The sequence below is a fragment of the Gigantopelta aegis genome, chromosome 8 (assembly GCF_016097555.1).
Source record: "Gigantopelta aegis isolate Gae_Host chromosome 8, Gae_host_genome, whole genome shotgun sequence".
Lineage (NCBI taxonomy): Eukaryota > Metazoa > Mollusca > Gastropoda > Neomphalida > Peltospiridae > Gigantopelta > Gigantopelta aegis.
The window spans coordinates 4,587,902-4,609,862 of NC_054706.1; the positions used below are offsets into that span (position 1 = coordinate 4,587,902).

The 21,961-nt window shown below is 35.6% G+C and overlaps 2 protein-coding genes across 2 annotated transcripts in view; both read right to left on the reverse strand.

Moving 5' to 3' along the window:
• Positions 1-2,468: 2,468 nt before the first annotated feature.
• The window catches only part of LOC121378389 (3-phosphoinositide-dependent protein kinase 1-like), a 37,224-nt gene continuing 17,731 nt past the window's right edge, over positions 2,469-21,961 (reverse strand). Inside the window, exons 10-15 of the mRNA XM_041506539.1 lie at positions 20,895-21,077; positions 20,179-20,225; positions 10,900-11,014; positions 8,329-8,426; positions 6,201-6,255; positions 2,469-5,749 (exon numbers count right to left, since the gene is read on the reverse strand). Coding sequence (XP_041362473.1) covers positions 5,651-5,749; positions 6,201-6,255; positions 8,329-8,426; positions 10,900-11,014; positions 20,179-20,225; positions 20,895-21,077 — 597 coding nt within the window. The 3' untranslated portion in view covers positions 2,469-5,650. The remainder of the gene's footprint in view (positions 5,750-6,200; positions 6,256-8,328; positions 8,427-10,899; positions 11,015-20,178; positions 20,226-20,894; positions 21,078-21,961) is intronic.
• Positions 11,035-16,637, reverse strand: LOC121378388. The gene is made up of 2 exons (XM_041506538.1): positions 14,224-16,637; positions 11,035-13,817 (listed from the first exon to the last, which is right to left on the reverse strand). Exons 1-2 carry the CDS (start codon positions 16,466-16,468, stop codon positions 13,483-13,485), a joined length of 2,580 nt encoding a protein of 859 aa, XP_041362472.1. The 5' UTR covers positions 16,469-16,637; the 3' UTR covers positions 11,035-13,482.

Here is a 21,961-nt window from a genome sequence, read left to right on the forward strand (position 1 = left end):
GAACCCATCGTATAATCATAAATACCATCCCTGTTAAAACCACCTCCATACAACCAAAAATACCAACACCTGTTTCAAAACAAGCCCCACAATCATCCGTATTTGAAAACGGCCTCCACACAGCTATAAATACCATTCAATTTTAAAATCCCCCATTCTTTGCTACCATTACATACAACCGTCCCAGTTTGAAAAGAACTCCCACCCATCTGTAAACTGAAGGCAATCTCGGTTATTATACAACTCCTCATACAAATATGTTTGTGTATTCTGCCTTATCGGCTATGCCATGATATACGTGCGATATTAAACACCTGAATAAAGGGTCTTAATAAATTCATCAGCTGTATATATTGTGTGTCAAGTCAAGTTTAAGTGTGTGCTAAGGAAATGTGTGAATAAAAATCATTAATAACAGAATGCATTACGCTGAAATTAAAAACGAATATATCCATACTGATGTTGATTGGACTTTTAAAATACTTTTTTTTATATATATAATTGATGTAATTTATTGTGACAATTTCCCATTGCCATGTCTATTTTAACTAGAACATCATGCAGCCACATGATCAATAAACATGATTGTAAAACATGTTGATTTATTTCTTTATTTCACATCCACGAAGTCAGGTGAACACCTGGGCATCCGATCCCAACAGTTTCCACATGATGGTTGAAGTTTTGAAATAAAAACAAACGGTATTTTGAAACATTAATATTTTTATAATACAAGCTAGAAAACAAACAAATTGTATATCTGGTAATATGACAAATAAATATCCTCTAGTAAGAATGACTGATATGATGGAAACATTCAACAGTTCATGTAAAATGGTGGACACACTGTCACAGACAAGGATACTACTGGACAACACAGTCTCTCGAAATGCATTCAAACTAACACACATATACTCAACAAATTAATTAAGGGCCAGTTAATAGGAAGGAAGGAAATCTTTTATTTAATGACGCACTCAACACATTTTATTTACAGTTATACGACGTCAGACACAGATATTGAGAGGAAACCCGCTGTTGCCACTTCATGGACTTCTCTTTTCGATTAGCAGCAAGGGATCTTTTATATGCACCATCCTACAGACAGGATAGCACAGCCTTTGTTACACCAGTTGTGGAGCATTGGAGAAATATCCCAATGGGTCCACCGACGAGGATCGATCCTAGACCGACCGTGCATCAAGCAAACGCTTTATCACTGGGCTACGTCCCGCCCCGGCCAGTTAATATTTTAAGCATTTTTCTTAATATGGTTTTACAAATACAGCTGCTTCCATCGTAGGGTGTCCATGTTGTGGCACTTTCTTAAAATATATGAGATGACCAACACAATTTCAATTATCGTCATGAATCAATGTGTAACAAATCCTCTTTGTAAAAATGCCCTTAAAAAACGTGTGCAAAATATGTGCATGTAAATTTTACTGAAACAATGTTTAAAAGTCAATGGCATAGCCAGCATGAGGCTGGTATTTCCCCAGATTTATTTTATTTTCCCCATGACACATATTTATTTTACAGGTCTGGGTTTGCCTCAGTGTTTTTTTCCTCTCTGGCTACGCCCCAGAAAGTGGTCTGTAAAAAGTGTTAAAATACTACGACACTAGCAATGAATTACTGAAGTCTACCGGCCCTTAATGGTCTTTGTTGAGAATATTTCTTACAGGCAAACATTCTCGGCTCTGAACATTGGTATTATTTCATACAAACTTCAATGTCCACAGTTTCTGTCACTTAAAACATGCATGCTACTGCACGATTCATATTTCATGTTTTAAGTCGGTCACTCAAACATGTCAGTGTGTACATTTTTTTCTCTCTTTTTTTCATGTTACTTTCAATCACTCAAACTTGTACATCAGCACACCACCAATTATACTTTCAATCACGAACATCACTGCATTAATTATTATTTAACCAATTTCACAGCGAGTCACTCAAAGATGCTGATCTTATCCGACGACTGAACAGTGAACATGAACTCGAAGACACAGACATACATCCATTCCATGCAATGGTCATATCACAGAATCACGAAGACTCCACATCAAACTTTGATTTATCAACTGTAGTCTTGACAAATAAATATTCAAACTAACATCCCAACACACTAATAACAAAAAAAAAGAGAGAATTCTGTGGAATTAAATTAGTCGACTAACTGTTTTTGACAAACCGATCTAAACTGGGAACATTTTGTTCGGTATCGTGTCACGATTTGCTATTCAAGTTTCAGAGATTGCTACACAAATTTAAAACATTAAACAGTAGTTGGTAATCAATTTTTAACTGACTAGAAATATCTCTAATCAAGATTTTAAAAACAAAATGTTCCTTGCTTTAATGTTAGACTTTAATACAACAGTTGATGCAGTCACAGCCGTCAGAAAGTAATACCTATATGACACCTTTTTACTTTACAATGGCGAGACAAAAACCCTATGGTCTGTCAACAGTATGAAATGTACAAATTATTGTGATAATGGTGAAGGAGGTATGTGAATTGCAATCAGTGACCATCGTGTACACAAATACACAGATCTACCAGTAATAACACAACAAACGCCCAAGTCTTTCAACATCCGTAACAGTTTCATTTGCTGCAGTTAACTACAATACTTGATCTCTATACATTACAAGAAAAACTGAAGTTGAAATTATTTAAAAAAATCAAGTGATGTTGGACTTTTATAACAGGTTAATAATTAAAACAAAATTAAAGTGGGTTTTTTCTAAGGTTTTATTAAAGGACTTATTTTACATCCACGTTGTTACAATTAAACGTGATGTGGACACAAGTGCACATTTTATTATCTGTACATATCCTAACAAGTGATACTGCAGCTCGTGTTAGATTACAAGTCATTGGTTTCAAATACGACATATTGTCAATTTCCATTGCATAATATATCACTACATTATTTAAACCGGGAAAATACAAGTCATAATTTCTCAATCGGTGTAATGTACAATATTATTGGACGATTTGGCACTTACAAACCAATGACCATGTATGACTCACCACGAGTTGGCTAATGCATGAAATGATGTCACACTGACGGGAATTTATGCATGTTTCCATTGTTAAATACAATTCATTACAGATTTTGTTTTAAAGAGAACTTTACATTTTTCGGAATTGTCTGTTACTGAATAAAATAAGTAATGCTCAAAACAGTATGTTGCTATTTACATGTATATGTATGGATATGACAAATAAACAGCTTTTTCAAGGGAACAATTGTTACGGTAATAAATAGAATCACAAACTTGGCACCAATTGCATGTATTGTCATGTATTATCATATTTATGTCCCTTGTGAAATAATTTTCATTTGTCACTCACTAAAGCTCATGACAAGAGAAATTTATATCACACAGGACATAAATTTGATAATTAATGGTAATTAATTTATTATCCTTCATATACAAAACCACTGTAAGAATTTACTAATTCCCCAAAGTGTAACAATAAAAAAACCCAACAAATTACTAATAAAGACTATGATCTTTGGCTAATACATTAATGTGTTACAATTTTAATGATTTGTTACATTTTAATGAGTTTGTACAGACAGTATCTACTAGAAATATGATATAGGTTAACATGATAAATAATAATAATAAACAAATATTGCAATCATTCAGTCTTACAAACCAGCTGAAAGTCGAACTAGAATAATACGTGACTAAACCAAGCATAAAAACATCAACAATTATGCCCTAGGATGTTAAAAGAAACATACAGATATGTCAAAAAAAAAAAACAGAAAAGAAAAAAGGAAGATTTTATCCAATGTTTGAGTAATGCATAATCAAATGAAGACATTCAAACAAAGGCTGGGTCTGGTTTTGCGATGCCTGTGACACTCGCATAAAAAAAGAACATTTTTGTTTGTTTGTTTTGTTTAATGATCCCTAAAAAGAAGATTTTTTTTTTTTAAATAAGCCAGTTATAAAAAAAACTAGCAATACTAAGTTCCCTAGTTTTAACGTGTAATTACTGATTGTCGGGACTTTTGATGTATGGCCTGCCTTCCATTGACGTGACTTCGCATCCACGTTTATCAATGCAGTGCATTTACATACAATGATTCCATGCACTGGAAAAAAAAAAGAGTGTCAATGAGCAATTTTTCCATGCTGAAGTTTTTCAGCATAAAGCATCAACTTTCAACTTAAAATTCATTCCAACAACATAAAATGTATTGTGGTAATCCGTAAGCAGAAACACACACAATAAAATGTGTGCCAAATGGCATTAATGCAAAGCAGGCCTTAAATCCTGGGATGTCTTGTAATACTAGACTCCCAGATTCAAACTTGACAGCGTAATAATCCTGAGACAGTCGGTACTTTTATCACAAATCCTAGTTTCCAAAATATATGAGAAAGCGTTATAAACTTATACTCCATGTTAAATATTTGGAATCTGAAGGTCCAAATTTGAAGTTCCACCATTGTACCTCAAACATTTAACATTAGAAACATGTCAGACATTTCACTGTTTACATTGCCATGACAACATGAGGAAAACAATGAAACTATTGAACTCCATCCAACATTATATGAATCACACACTAATATTATCCTTTATTTTTGCATTTACAAAAAACATATTAATAAATATAACTTTAAATACTTCATGAAATACACCAGTGAACAAAATGTGGTCAAATAAACAGCCCTATCATTAAATATGTTAATTATTTCCATAACTATACTAAACAAAAAACGAAACATGAATGTTTTAATATATATAAAAAAAAATTAATGATAAAATTAACACATAGCAATGAGGATATTAACACAAACAAAACAAATCGGATTCAAATTTATTATTTTAAAATAAATTAAAGAAAGTTAAATTAAAATGTGTGTTTCTTTTGTTGTCCAGTTTACTGTAACGAGCAATATGTACATCACACTGTGTTTGTGGAGAAGCCAAGACATCACAGAAACAGGAATAAAATCTTCTTATATACACGCACCTTGTATTTTTTACATTGCTTGTCTGGAGAAAAAAACACAAAAAAAAACACAACAACATGCCCTCATAAACTATGAATTTACAAAAACCAATAGAACACATCCATATAAATTTAGTATTTTTATTTGTTTTTATATAGGATAGAAGCTCCCATTTATATTTTATATTTCTGAATATACTAATCATGGTTTAAAAACATACAAACTGATGATGATTCCAATGACTGTATAATTATCTAGGATGCACACAGCCATACATGACAGTCTAAGAAATACAGAACAATTACTCACGGTTACAGTAGCAGATGGATACTTCAAAGAGTTATGCAATATTCACACATTAACAAACAGCTTCGTTCACTAAAACATTAAACATGTCCCTTGCAGTCAGTCTGTATTTTCACACATCCAACAAAAATATTACACAAATCACTAATTAACTCATCCACATTTGAAGGGGGGGGGGGGGGGGGGGGGGGGAAGGAGGAGAAGAGAAGAAAAAAGTCTCTGCTTTGTTCTTCATACACAGCCAATCAAATCCCTGGTTCTTTTTTCCTGCATAGCCAATGAAATTGCTGCTTCTTTTCTCACAAACTGCCAATGAAATAAATGCTTCTTTCTACCTGCACCAATCCAATCATCACTGGTTTCCGTAATAGTGTTTCCAGACTTCATTTATTTTGCGAACCCATTCTTCAGACCGTGACTCAGGATCCTCTAGATAGTATGTACGATTTGGCTAAATGTAAACAAACATAACAGTATAAACAACAATTAATTAATGTATTCAAAACATAGGGAGAAAAACCAAACAAGTAGTTATTAGATTTATACTGAGATGGTAAGTTATTAAAATACAAATCTATTAAGTGATCTTAGCGCTAAGATCACCGTAAGTACGTTGCTACTCTATGCATTTATGGAGACCTTAGCACTAAGATCGCTTTGCAAACCAGGGCCCACTTTGATAACAGTACAGTGGAAAGGTTAATAAATAGTACATTAAATGCTACAGAATAAAAACTTCACCTCAAAGAATTAAAATAAAAAATTGAACAAAACAGGATCATTATCAAGAAACAAACAACTTATTCTAGGAATAACAAAAATAAACAAGAAATAGGAAAGTTTTACTAAAAGATAATTAAATTAATTACTGTATAAATAAACAAACAAAAGAAAATGGTTACCGTGTGAATGAAGAAAATCTTAAAGTTCTTTGCCTCTGGTCTAAGATCTTTAGACCTGTAAGACAAAATTAAACATTTACAATATATATATTATAACTGCATGGAACCATTTCACAAATAAATCAGTTGTGGGATGCACTAACGTCTGAACCATATTGTTAACAACTACGATACGGTTAATCTGCTACGTTTAATTACTTTTAGGTTTACCCAACATTTTGTCAAGACAAAAATCATGAAAAAACACATTGCAATAACACAGTTTTCACATACTAGATGGTAACCATATCATCTTTATCGACTTTGCTGAAAACTCCTAGCACAAAAAGCATATAGGCTGCCATTTTGCTTTTTATGGAATACTCTCCAAGAGAACTGGAAGAATATGATGTAACCTAATGACATGACATATGTTACGTTATAGGCAATCATGATGTCACATTAATTACATCAAATACTTTGAAGGCTTCCACCCCTATTGAAGAGAACTGGAAGGATATGACATAACCTAACAACATCATGACGTGTGTTACGTTATAGGCAATCATGATGTCACATTAATTACATCAAATACTTTGGAGACTTCCACCCCTCTTGAAGAGAACTGGAAGGATATGACATAATCTAACGACATCATGACGTGTGTTACGTTATAGGCAATCATGATGTCACATTAATTACATCAAATACTTTGAAGGCTTCCACCCTTCTTGAAGAGTATTCGATAAAAAAAAAGAAGCAAAATGACAGTTGGCGAAAAATTACATGCTTTTTGTCCTAGGAGTGTGAAGTCGAGATAGGTGACATGGTTGGATTTTAGTATGTGGAATCTATGTCAATGTAATGTTTTTTTTCAAATGTTTCTGTCTAGACAAAATGTGTGGGAAACCTAAAGGTAATAAAAGTAAGGTAGGGGAGTAATTCACTAAAGTTGTTAACAATGTAGTTCAGACTTTACATGTTATTGGGTAAAGGATGGTGCGTGTCTGTTCGAGTTTTATTGAAGAACAAAATTTTACACATAATACCTGTCTCCCCTCTCCCTTGCATCAATGACATATTTTGTTTTTTAATTCACAGAGTCACAGGGCTTCTAGATTATGGTAGCCCCACTGCCATGGCTAGTGATATTCAATGTTGGGCTAGTAAATAACTACTATTGCCATGCTCGACAGCTAGTGATTTTTTTCCCCGTCAAATGATGCAGTCAAGTCTTATTTTGTAAATATGGATATCCTGCCCTCACCCCAAGCCCCCAATGTTAGTGTTTTTAAGCTCTATCTCCCTCTTTATGTGACATATCTGACTATTACTATTATTTAGTAAAATTGTATTAACTTAAAGTAAAGTAGGGCTACTGAATTTTTAATCATGGCCAGTAAATTAAAAAAATCACTGATCCCATGGCTAGTGGATTTTAAATTCTAGAAGTCCTGGAGTCACCTATGATCTTCACAGACTTCCTATGCAGCACAACAGTGGATTAACAATTAAGCTGGGATATTATTATCATTCTCTGATATAATTAACACAAACTGACCTGTATTAAGTAGCCAGCTGTTTGAAGATTTTTAGTTCTGTATTAAGTGGTTGCTTAAAAAGGACTGTGTATGGCATGCTGTAAACATTTGTCAACATAACATGAGTTTTGATAGTTCACAAAGAAAGAAAGACAGAAATATTTAACGATACATTTTTATCTTCAGTTATGTAGTGTCATATACAGTTGAATCCCGTTGGCTTGAACCCCGTCAGTGCTTGAGAAAGTGTTCGACCCATCGGGTAGTTCAACCCAACATTCTGTCAACAATGTGTAAGTGTAACTGAGGACTTCATTTTTGGTTCAAGCAATGCGGTGTATGCGGCCTTCCGAGTCTGACCCAGTGAGATTCTACTGTATATGGTTAAGGACCATAGAGATGTGAGAGAGGAAAGCTGCTACTGTCACTCCACGAGCTACTCATTTTGATCACCAGCAAACTATCTTATACTGGATACACACAGTCTGCACACATTTCAGTGTATATGCACCAGACAGGATAGCACACATCAAGGCCTTTGTGAACCACTGGCTGCAATAAGAAATCAATATTTCAGAATGCACAAATCAGTCTATGTCTACACTTACCATGGTATTTCCCCTTTAAGAACCTTCTTCACAGGGTCGACATAATATAGGTGGGGACCTTCGGTTAGCAGAAACATCCTGCGGCGAGAGAACAGTCCCTAAAAACAAAAATCAAATGAGATGTTAACAACCATAAAACAACATACTGCAGAGATGCTGATATAGAGATGTAGTGGAATGTACAACCCTTTGGTAATAAAGATCAACTGAACACTGCATGTAAGAGACGTAACAAAGCCAATTTGACTTAACTCAGATTCTAGTCATGATCTCGGTTAGTGCATCTGATAAAGGCAGTCTTTATTCCATGTCCAGCTGACATTTCACATAACCAATCAAACCACCTTTGACATGTGTTCAAAACGTCTCCTGATAAAACTTCAACATAAATACAACCTGTAACTGGCCACTGTCTAGTCTTACTAATGTAGAGAAAACAGTTGACAACTTTAACAAATTAAAAGATTAATTTTGTTTCTACACGGATGGGACAGTCAAATGAATTCAAGTCTCCACCTTATGATGTTTCTTCAAAATAGTCTAACATAGGGCAAGTTGACTTCTATTAAACAGGTGCTTATATTAAATAGTCTGCACCTTTTCTTCCTCTCCTTGGAGCGCCTCCTATCTTCTAACTTTTTTTGCAATGTTCTACAAATGTTTGAGAAAGTCATGGACTGCCCAACCCCGGGGACATAGGCAACCACTTATACAAATAAAGACAATCAAAGATTACACCGATATCTCAGTTATTAAGCATTAATCAACCTAACCCCGAGTAAATGTAGCTAAATACAACCAGTCAGCCACCAAACATATTTTGACATGGCCGGCAGGAGTACCAACACCACACAAACCCAGAGAAGATGTTAGTTAAATATCTCCATTAATAAAACTTTTAGAGTTAAAATCGTTTACACACAATGAGACAGAGTATAACAAATATTTTGAAACGTCACTAGCCACAGGGCTAGTGGTTTTCACCAAGATAAAGCACTAGCCCAATTATAACTGGATTTTAAAAACTTTTTGTAAGATTACACATATACGACTATAACAGTAAAATAAAACACTTAAATTATGTTGTAACTTTCAGTTTTGTCATGTTGTACGTTTGGTCTTTTGTCAAGTGTGAGCCATCGTCATTGTCCCGTTTTCACTTTGTAAAGCATGCAGCACACGCTGCGACAAGTGGAGATTTTTATCGCAGGAGGCAGAAATCTCCACTCATCTCAGCGTGTGCTAGGGACTTGAAACAAAAATCTCAACAAGTCTCGACGTGTGCTAGGGTACGGCGACAAGTGGAAACAGTCGCATGAGACTGTTTCCAAAAATCAAACATGTTTGATATTTGTTTCCACTTGTCTCCACTCGTCTCCACTTGTCGCAGCGTGTGCGGGGTTTTGCGACGGAGACGCGAGACTAGTTTCTTCGATTGACCCATCAACGCTGGCTGTCGTGGCACATGACTTCAATATTGCTTGTAACACACATGGTCTTCAATTTCCAGTTCCAGTGTGTGGTACGCGCCCAAGTTCTCCCTCCGTCCAACCCAACCTTTTACCCAATATCTCCGGCATTCTGCCGGGTACCGGTTCAGGCGCCGGCGCAGAAGCAGGTAAATGGCTAAAATAAGCCTAACTTTTTTGCGTTGGTTGAACGCCGCCGCCATTTCTTTTTCAGGTGCAGTTAAGTGACGTCACGAAAGCACCATCACTTGCTAGCAACTGCATTGGTATCAGAATTGCGCCTAAAATGGCCTTTCAACAACAATGTATGTTGGGAAAAGATCACTATTAGACCTCAGCGAGGAAAGGAAGAGTTAAATACAAGGCTTAAATGTGCGATAGGTGGCGATAAAAATCTCCTGTCATCGCCAAGTGTGCGCACTGGTCTCCTAGTATGCGGGGTTTTGAGACAAGTGGAGATTTCTGTCTCTGGTGACAAAAATCTCCACTTGTCGCAGCGTGTGCTGCATGCTTTAGCGAAGTGTTAAATTAGAAAACAATAGGTAAATAAAACAAACTGAAATTCAAAGCATGACTGGGGTTTACTTGATTGAGATTAGCCTGTCGTTGCGATTGGTGATTTCCAAGTTCTTAGCCTAAAACATGTGTGCGATTTTAACTACCATGTGACGTGTCCAACCAATCAAAACACGCATGTCATTAGACTTATTTCCTGTGCCAGAAACTTGAAAGGGAAAAGTAAACAATGCATGCTGTAAATGTGACGATGTAGAGATAGCATGTTACTGCAGTTTGCAGACCTAGTTCAAGTGGATTATTATTATATACTTATGGTGTTGTTGATATTCTTCGATGACAAACGTCACAATCAAATTTATTAAACGAAATTTCAGCCGAGAGAAAAATAAAAAAACACACGATTGAGCGATAAGGAGAGGGGGTTATCTCACTAGCCCGAACTTAAAACCCACTAGCCACGGGCGTCGGGCTAGCAGGTTTGTCGAACTCTGAATGAGACGTGCTGCCGATCAATAACTGTATTATATGGAGAAACTCACAAAACAAGCCACATATATTACTATATTAAAATGAGCACACTAACCTTCCTCTTGTCTATGAGACCCTGCTTCAACACGAGGTTGCTCTCGACAAAACGGTGATAGTCGTTGGTTTTTGCCTGGTCTTGCAACTGTTTTACCCTCTCATCTTCTGACAAACTAAAAACGTAGAATATTACAATGATTCAAACAGCAGGTAGGGAGGTTTTATATTTTCACTTCCCACACACAGGACAGCAGATAGCCGTTGTTGTTGTCCACTGGACTGAATTAGCCAGTGTTTGCATGATGCTAGATAAATCTGTCCAGCCCTGCAGTGCTAGATGATTTCTAAATACGCCTGATGTCATAACTTATGTTTTTCAGAATTCTTTTGAATTACTTATTCCCCAAGTTGCCATTTTACGTTGGATCATGGTTTTAAAAATACTTCAATAAAATTAATATTTTAAATTTTATATTTATGGTTAAGCAGTTACATTTTTATGCCGTTGCATCAAGTGGACTATATTTTTCCATGTATGATTAAATGAGTTTGTAGGTGAAATGTTTAGGATTCGTTCTTAAATAAACAAACCGTAGCTTACAAAATAAATGTTTTGTTACTGTAATTAAATGGGCATGAAAAAGAATCAATCACCATTGTGAGGTGTAGGCTAGATAAGCAATTCCAAACCTCGGGACAAAATGTTTTTATAAGAGCCTCGGTAAATGTCGGCCCTCATAAAAACATTTTGTCCCTCTGGTTGGAACTACCATATCTGCCCCTCACAATGGTGATAGATTCTATTAATATACCAGTCGTGGGCCATTTTGTTGGGATGGGGAAAAAACAATAACAGAATGGGTCCATCGAGGGGGTTTGATCCTCCAACCCAAGCAACTCTGAGGAGCACTCTGCCAACCATCTGGGGATGTCTTAAATGCACATTTGTAGGAGGTACGAGTCATATGGTACTGGTTGGAACAGAACCAAACAGAGAGGTATACCAGAGGGGACAACTCACTGCTATAACCCATTGAAACTCAAGTGAGCACACAACTCAAGCGAGCAACCAACTCAAGTGAGCACACAACTCAAGCGAGCAACCAACTCAAGTGAGCACACAACTCAAGTGAACACACAACTCCTATATCCTTCTCTGCTCATCCCTGCACATTGTATTAACATTTTACCACAGTGGAGATCATTATTTTTTACAGTGGTGTCAAAAACTTTATATATGTCTGAAAATGTATCTTTTAACGAAAGTGTGTTTTGTTTAATGACACCACTAGAGCACACTGCTTTATTAATCATCGGCTACTGGATGTCAACCATTTGCTAATTTTGACATATAGTCTTAAAGAGAAAACCAGTTACATTTTTCTATGTAGGTACCAGCATCCAAAATTAAAATTAGTGATTTTTACCCTTACAATACATGATTCTTATAGTATGGAAGAATACAAACACAGAACAGAAAAAGTTTTTAAGATATCTTTATTAGTTTTTGAAATATGGCCATTTTAGTAATTTCGCAAGCGTCGAGAACAGTTTTACGTTATAGGGGTGCCCTTTTTGGAATAAATATCACAAAATGATATGGAATGACATAAAAAGTTTACTTAATTTTAAGATATATGTAATAATCTACATTTAATTTTCTAAGAATGTCTTAATTTTATTACTATTTTCCTAGTTTATTATTTGTGTGAAAACAGGAAAATATGCGCCAAAAATCAACAATAATTGGCCTCGGGCCCATTTTCGCATAATCATAAATCATAAAGTAATAGCATTACACATCCAAAGAATCATAATATATACACAACTAGTTCTATAGTACAAGCCTATTTTTTTTCAAGTGCTTGGGAATGTAATTTATGAAGTTACAAGCTCCTAAACATAACAAAATGTTAAAAATGTAGCGCGGAAAAATTTCCAACCAAAATGGCTTATTTAAGCAATTTTCAAATGGATCTCACTCTAAAACTGTTAGAGATATCTTCCTGAAATTTTGCATGGTGAAAGTGCTTACAAAATGCTATTATGTGTGTTAAACCCATTGGTTTAACTATATTATCTGGTATATTGACAAAATGTTAAAAATATAATGCGGAAAATTTTACCACCAAAATGTCGTATTTCGGCAGTTTTCAAATGGATCTCACTCTAAAACTATTGAAGATATCTTCCTAAGATTTTGCGTGGTGAAAGTGCCAACATAACACTCTCTTGGGTGTTAAATTCATTGCTCCAAGATTGTTACACATATAGTACACTCCTTGAAATTTGAGCAGTGTATCCGTTGTCAAAGCAATAACTCAACTGTAGCGGTGAAGCCATTAATGATGAACTATTAGGGGAAAAAAAAATTCTCATGTAAAAATAAAACTATCAATGCATGTTGCACTGTACTGTCTTACATATGTTATAACCAACAGTCACTTGATGGAGCTATGCTTGTTACTAAAATTCACTATGACACAGATTTACCAGGAACAGGAATATTAAATATTAAAAATAAAGTTGTCTTTTCACGTATATAGAATGATTTTGTTAATTGCTTGGTCATCAGACCATTAGTCTTAAATGATGAAGCATACAATTTAACAGCACAGCATTGTTTAAAATTAGAAACAAATTAACAGTAAAGCTCCACATATTGTTGAAACAGTTTTTCAACTTCTTCAAAACTGGTAACACTCCAGGTTCGTCCATTTTTTGTCGTTACATCAAAACCAGAACTGAAAACATAGTCTGCTGAGACTGTGTCAATGTCAGCAGATGCTGGAAATCGGAAAAGATTTTTTTTCAGTCCACACTTTTCCAGAAAGGTGACTCTTCCAGACTCTGTGGATGACAGGTCGATCACTTGGCCAATGAAGTAATCAGGTCCACTTTGTCCGTCGTAGAATACACCGACCCAAGTTCCTTGACTGGAAAACCGAAATCTGCTTGCAATTATGGTTTGCAGACCTGAATAATGAATAAAACAATTTTTTACAAATATGTTTGTATAATTTGTTCTATCGTAATTAACATTAAAAAAACAAAACAAACATTATGTAGACTATTAAACAATAAAATCCTGTTGTAACAAATGACATATGAAAATATCAAAATCCCTTCAAACAAGTATTTTGTTTATGAGAAATTAATCTATTTGAATTTACACTGCAAATGTTTAAATCACATGAAGAGTTTACTTCCAGATTAACAGTGACGGTATACTGATATATTATTAGTACAACTCAACAAATCTATGCCCAATGAACAAGATGTCAAAACTGCTTTCTGTGATATACACTACATCATGTTGAAATCTGACGTAATTGAATTTATCGCATTTCAAAATTAAACTACATATGCAATAATATTATACCATCATCATCTAAATCAGATTCGGCACCACTTGCACTTGCAGATTCCGGCACATCAGTCTCAGGCACATCGGTCTCGGGCACATCAGGCACATCGGTCTCGGGCACATCAAACTCATCTGCAAGGCTGTCAACATCAGACACATCAGTTGCAGAAACACCAGCCAGATATTTCTTCAAGTTGTCTGCCACTTCATCATTTGACAATTTTGCAGACTTCAAGAGGTTGTTTCTTGTTCCAAGGACAACTTTCTGGTATTGAATTTCTGCATTTAATCTGACTTTTGCTGCAGTTTTGGTGGAGCAGTTTTTCAATAGGGTGTCAACATCATTTGGACACAAGCATGGGCCGCCTTGTTGTTTCACAGTTTCAGATAAAACTGACTTTCGTTTTATCACCTTCAGTCGCTTTTCTTCCAATTGCTTCTGGTTCATCAGAAGTTTTTCCTGCCGCTGACAAAGAATAGCTTTCTCCACATCTTTGTGTTTTAATCTCAGTGGTTCAGACTTTGACTTAGACATGGATAACAGATCCCTCTGTTCAACTGCTGTTTTCTTGTGAAACCATGACGACATTGTTTTGTTGCGTGACATCATGTTTGTGAAGCTTCTATAGTGTAGAGAGGCATGGCGTTTCACAAACAAGCTGTAATCCAAGTCGCCAAGATTTTGTTCACCTGTCAGATTTGTAAGTTGACAGTGCCTCATCTTTTGCCGTAAAATCGGATCCTGTATGTCATAATATTTTCCTGATGGAAGAAAGTCAGCCAGTTGCCGATCTGTCACTGCAAGAAAACCTGAAAACAGCTTTTGTAGAGTATCAAGAAGTAATTTTCTATCAGGCACCTCCATCAAAGCAGCAACGACTTCACCACCTTCAACAGAAAACTCTGGGATGACAGACAGTGGATCCTCTAGCAACGGGCTAGCATCAGATGAATACTGTTGGAACTTCTCTCGCATTGGTGACATGTAGCGGTACAGATCAAGGTACTCAGTCTTGCTGGTGCACAAGTTCCAGTAGGGACCAGTGACAGTGAAATAAGTGATGCCCACAGCTGCTATCAGAGTATCAACAACATCACACTGGCAGTCTGCCAAAACACTTTGCAACTTGAGATTTAGACTCAAGCTGTAGTTCGAGAAAAAGTCCTGTATGTCTTTTCTGTGAAAATGTAAGCTGGCAGCTCCCTCAAAAAAATTATTAAATCTGTTACCACGGTAACTCTTGATGTGAGACGTCAACCCCTTCATGGCACAGAAAGCCTCCCATGCATCGCGGCATCCACTCTTTTCGTCGCCTCGTGGTCCTAGTACATCACAGGCTGTTCTGATGTAGCGCGAGACTGCGGATTCTCCGGAACTGGAAAAAGAGTTGAAGATGGACAGCTGGTCTCGACCAAGTTTTCCATCTAGTTCTTTCTGCAGGCATTTCAGAACTTTCTCACCTTCACTGCTGAGACCGAGGAGAAAATGAGCACTGCAGTACAAAAACTGAAGTTGAGCTGAATTATCCTCCAGAACTTCCTGGCGGCACTGATTCATAGCTTTATTGAAGGATTTATTGACACTGGCTCGGTCAGACATCAAACCAGACAACTTTTGAAGCAATTCTTTGAAGTTCTGGTCCACTGAGTCTCCATCATCATCATAAATATCCGCTAGTTCTTTGAGAAGGGTGACTGAAATGTCTAGCAGTGTTTTGGTGTCCTCAGTACAAACAGTTGTGTATCCCATGCTAAAAATGTTGCCACTTGAGAGGGTTGCTTGGCTGCCAATGTACTTTCTGTGGTCACGACTCGTTCCATCAGAATGCATGTCAAATCTGTCAGACTTCATAATTGAGTCGGCAATGTGGTATTTCGCAAGAACATGACCTCTGTCAGCATAGCGAAGTGTTGATCTTTCAGACAGCAATTTATCAATATCTATTTGACGATCAAAGAGACACTTTGAAACACACTGAATGACACTTGCACACCGAGATGCTGGTACACTTGCTTCTCCAATCAACTGAATGATGCACTTGACAACAGCATCGCTATACTTGTTTCCAGCTTTTGTTAATAATGTTTTTTCACCACTTTTCAAATCTTCATTTTGTACTATGTAACTGTCACACTCTTGTTTTATTTTTTTAACCATTGCATTTAGTTTACACTTTGTGTCTCTTAACTGCTTTATAGTTTTATCTTTATGCGACAACTTTGTCTGTAACATCTTCAGCTGCTTTTTTATTTTTTGCATTTCAAATCTATGGGTTTTCTCATTTTGTTGTTTTAAATTTTGTTCTTTTTCTTTTAGTTGTTCATCCTTTCTTTGTAATCTTTTATAATAATTACTCTGTCTTATCAAACTTAGCTCTCCTTGTAGCTCGGCCACCTGATCAATCAGTAATGCTTTAGCTGTGACATGCTCCATTATTTCTTTGTCTTTGTTCTCTCCATCTTCTTGCAATTCATTAATCAGCTGTTGTTTTTTGGAACATTCTTCCTTGCATATAATCAGTTTGTATTTAAGAAGTTCACTTTCTTCTTTTAATGCTTTTAACTGTCCCTGTGTACTACGAAGCAATGTTCCCAGTTGAACATTAGTTTTAGATTTGCTTACAGCTTTGTCAACAGTTGGTACAGTGGTTTCGGAAGTGTCTTCATTTGTAGTTGTTGTTATATCCGATAAAATTGTGCCAGCTGGATACTTGAACAGTGTACTGCAGAAATCCTCAAAATGCTGACCTGTTGTTTTGCTGTGTTTGTTTTTAGATTTTGCCTTTGTTCGATATTCTGAAACAATGTTATTCACAGCTTTCTTTATTTTGCTTTCATTTCCACTGCATCTAACACCAAAACATTCGAACCACTGAAAGGCCGACTGCCATGGAAGGCACTCCTTTTTCCGAAATTTTTCCAGTTCAACAATCAAGCCATTTGTCAGACGGTGACCATCAACTACATTTGATAAACACTGCAAGTCTCCTAAGAGACTGCATCGGTAGATACCAATGATATCAAGTCCTGGTCCAGCAGAATCTATATTTGCAGCAGCCTGATCAAGAAACTCTAAGTCAGAACCTGTGAATGTTGATGAAGCCTGTAAACAACGTTTTCTGATTCTATAAAATTTTCCCACTGGTGTTTCTGGAAACAGTTTTCCGAATAATTCTGCGATAGCTTCCCATGAGACTCCAGTGTTATTCTTCAACAGTATCAGCTTTAAAATGATTCTGTTGGTACAATCACATACAGGAATTGTTGGTCGTCTTCCTCGTCCTTTCGCCAGTAAAATGTTCTCCAAAACATGATATTGATCATCAACTGAAACAAAAACAGAAAATCAGTTATTAAAAACCATGTGATCAACCAAGTCATATAACTTTATAACATTTCAATTTTCACACGTGTTGTAAGAAGTGAGGAAGAATAGACTTGCGGAAGTAAATATATATACACCAATTACTTTATAGTAATCAGTAATTTACAATATAAAATAATTTCTTTGTAGTACAATTTTTAATACACAAATGTCCATTTAAATTTTAGGAGTTATTACATTAATTTGTGAAAGTAATCATTTCCACACACATTTGCTTATTAACTCAAGAATATCAAAAGTATGTGCTGCCACTTGGGATAAACAATGGTTTCCTCCAGTATGATGGGCTAAACATAATATTATAAATGGAATTGAATTTTTATTTTTATTTTAAATCAATGATAAAGTCAAACAGGTGTTATATTTTTGCCAGTGCAGTAAGGTATGTTCAAACTGACATGTATTAGCATTAACCTATATAACCTAAAACCTAAACATGGAGTTTTAAATATAATATAAATTTTCTTTGGAAAAAAAAGTAAAAAATTTATAATAATAAAGTGCTTCCCCTTTAACAAAAGAAAAACAACTGCAATGTAGCTTGTAAGTAAATATAACACAATCAGTATTAATAATATAATAAACGATTTCAATATAAGCTATAAATTATAACATAAGTATTTTTTTAATAGCTATTACTACCAGCTTTTGTGTCAACCAATCATAAGCTTGTATTAAGGTCACGTGACCAATGTAGCGAACTCGTAGGTCCATGCCGCTTCAACAATTTAATTAGCAATAAAACTAATAAAACACAATTTTATGTACTAGTTTTATGCACATTATGTTCTAATGACCATTTCACGTTAGCAATTTAACAAAGTTGAACGAATAGCTCATTACTCGTGCCGCGAAAAAAAAAAATCGATTGGCCACATTGACGATAGCAAATGTATTTACATATTTATACACCTGTTCCAATTCAATCATCAATATTATAATTTAAAAGATAATTAATAACGACACATATATTGCAACATGTTAACAAACAATTCCGTCAACGATTGCATCAATAATTTTAAATACTTACATAGTACAGACTGAAATCTCGATGGAATCGTTTCATCGTCGCCATCCATGTCTTCCATGGGCGCTGCCATTTTTTCACAAACGGGGTTCCCCTTTTCTTTTGCAAAGCGCTAAGTGAGGATAGCTTTACATGCATAGTTTCGTATACCAAACGAAAGTAGACATTTTCATCTTTAATTTGATACCTAGTTTATATGTATTATTTTGTATGCTTATATCGAATTTATTGATCCAAATCACGAGGGTTTTTTAAAATGTAAATAAATAAATAAATATTTAAAAAATTCATAGCAAATTAGGTACGTATCGAAAGCTTGTCATCTTCTCCTTAATATGGTAATGACATGACCTAGTTCAGTGTATACATCGCATAGCGATTTGTTCAAAACGCCGATTACCTCTGGCTGTTTCACTTGGACAGATTAAAACAATGGCCGGAAAAACCGCTAAGTGGCCATTATGCATGTTTTATATTGCTATTTTACAATACTTTCCCAAAATTAAATCATCATGTATGATGCATGTATAGACAGGGTATTCAAAGACGTTTTATGTGAAGTTAAAAATAAACTTATTAAATGTTTGTAAAAATTAGATAATCTGGGTTAAAGTTGACCTATTTTTAGGTATTTGGCCATGCTTTACGTAATTCCCACGCTAATTGCAGTGGCCTGCCGGTACCGTATTAGTAGCAAGGGATCTTTTTCACCATCTTAGTGTTTTCACTAGCTTGTTTTAGCATGGTGCAGCTCACTAGTCTAGCACCATCTTGCCTTATTCAGGACCATGCTGCCCTGAGATTAAACAAGTCTTTTTCACTAATTAATTCTAATACTGCCTTTATAAAACACCCAAAAAGGTATTATTAATTAATAAAATATGCCTTTTAATCTTTTGCCATTCATTTATTAAAGCAAGCACATAAATTACACTAATGTTTATTTCTATTAATTTTTGTGTATTTTTAATGAAAAACAAGTGGCCCAAAAATGGTCTACCGTGCCTTGCCAAATTTCTAGGGAAATCACTACATCTCATAGACAGGATAGCATATACCACAGCCTTTAATATACCAATCATGGCGCACTGTCTAGAACGAGATATAACCCAAATGGGTCCACTGATGGGGATCGATCCTAGACCGACTGTGCATCAAGCAAGTGCTTTACCACTGGGCATCCTTTAATGAGAAAGCTGTCCTACATATTTTAAGGATATTTCATACATGTAGATGAAAACAGGTTATATTTCATTTTATTTTTTAGTGTTCCCCCCACCTATTCTGTTCCAATGTAGTTTAATATTTCAAAGTGTATGGAAACATACAGCAAACCAAACATTAAAATAGACAATAGCAAAGTATATACTGTTAAAAGAAAGTTTGCCCATCTTGCATCACGTAAATATATGAGTGGCTGAATGGGATTAATTGTTGTTTTTTTTGGAAAATTTCAAATAACCTAACTGAAAACAGAACAAATCGGCTACTGGATGTCAAACAACGGTATGCGATGATCAACATCAACTTAAAATTACAATTTGAAGATAGAACTCACAATCCATCAGAAATAATTTCCACAAGTCTCTTGTCATCAAAGCCAGGCTGAAAAAATGAAAGAAGAGATAATACAGCACCGCACTTAATAATTCTAAATACATGAACAAATGCTCATGTTCTGCTCATGTAGAACTACCGCAAAATGTCAACTCACAAAAATAGTCTTTTGTTTTCAAAATATTTTCACTATTGTTAATAAATAAAGTAAATATAATATTTCATCCATTTGGTTTTGAATAATCTGTCTCTTTAGAAACTGAATCATTTTATTTGGAAGGTACATGTTTTTTTCCCCAACATGTACTGTATTTAACATTGCAAAAAAAAGAAAAAGAAAGAATAACACTGGCTTAATTAGTAATGGAAAATGTCTAAAGTTTTTGGTGTTTTTTTATTTAGCAAATCGGCTTTTTCAGAAGGGGAAATTTGCAATTCTGTTTGTGTTTCGTGTGGGAAGAAGAAACACATATTTCTAGTTTTGTCTTTAGCGTGTGTGTATGTTAGGGTAGCAGTGTTCAGGTAGAGGTGGTGGTGGAATCGGGGGGGGGGGGGGGGGGGGGGGGGGGAGAGGCATCTGTTTCTAACATTGTTTTTTGTGTAAAGAAATCAACCACCATGTCTTTCAATCACAGTGTTTAATCCAGAAAGACATCTGTATGTGTAACAATGTTTCTGTTTACTGTTGTTACAAATGTGAATGTGTTTAGGACCGACCCTTGAATCATGACCACTCCACATTTCAGGGTTGTGACTTGTGCCAGGGAGGTACGGAACAAGGGGTGGAGCTTTTGTTTTTGTGAGGTTCTCCCAATCCGTTTCCTTGAAAAACTCGTGTTTTTTAAGTTCTGCATATCCGCCCATCTCTTGGCTTCCTAATCGTTTTGTCGGGTCTATCACCTGAAACAACACAGAATAAATATATCAATACTCAAAGTATGTACAATGATAATAACAACAAGCATTCTGAGAGTAATGCTAAAGCAATACATGTCCCCATCCAGGGCCAATTTGGGTTTTTTTAATCTCCTAAATTCAAGGACCATAGCTCTGTAAAAAAATTAGTATAATATCATGCAAGTCAAACATGATCTGTAACAGTACATGATAAAGCTATACACAAACTTTCAACTCAATATCTCAAAGCATTGTGTATAAAAGATTGGAAAAAGTGTATGTGGGATAGACAAACAGATAGACAGACAAACAGATAGACAGATAGACAGACAAACAGATAGACAGACAGACACTTAGAAGGCTGGAGATGAAACCTATAGTTCCATCTGGTTGTGGGATAGACAGACAGACAAACAGACAGATAAACAAACAGATAGACAGACAGACACTTAGAAGGCTGGAGATGAAACCTATAGTTCCATCTGGTTGTGGGATAGACAGACAAACAGACAGATAGACAAACAGATAGACAGACAGACACTTAGAAGGCTGGAGATGAAACCTATAGTTCCATCTGGTTGTGGGATAGACAGACAGACAAACAGACAGATATACAAACAGATAGACAGACAGACACTTAGAAGGCTGGAGATGAAACCTATAGTTCCATCTGGTTGTGGGATAGACAGACAGACAAACAGACAGATAGACAAACAGATAGACAGACAGACACTTAGAAGGCTGGAGATGAAACCTATAGTTCCATCTGGTTGTGGGATAGACAGACAGACAAACAGACAGATAGACAAACAGATAGACAGACAGACACTTAGAAGGCTGGAGATGAAACCTATAGTCCATCTGGTTGTGGGATAGACAGACAGACA

Coding starts and splice junctions, on each gene's coding strand:
- LOC121378388 (XM_041506538.1), bottom strand. CDS start 16,468: ATGCAAAAAATAAAAAAGCAGCTGAAGATGTTACAGACAAAGTTGTCG. Junction 13,818..14,223: donor ATCTGATTTAGATGATGATG/GTATAATATTAT, acceptor TTCATTATTCAG/GTCTGCAAACCATAATTGCA.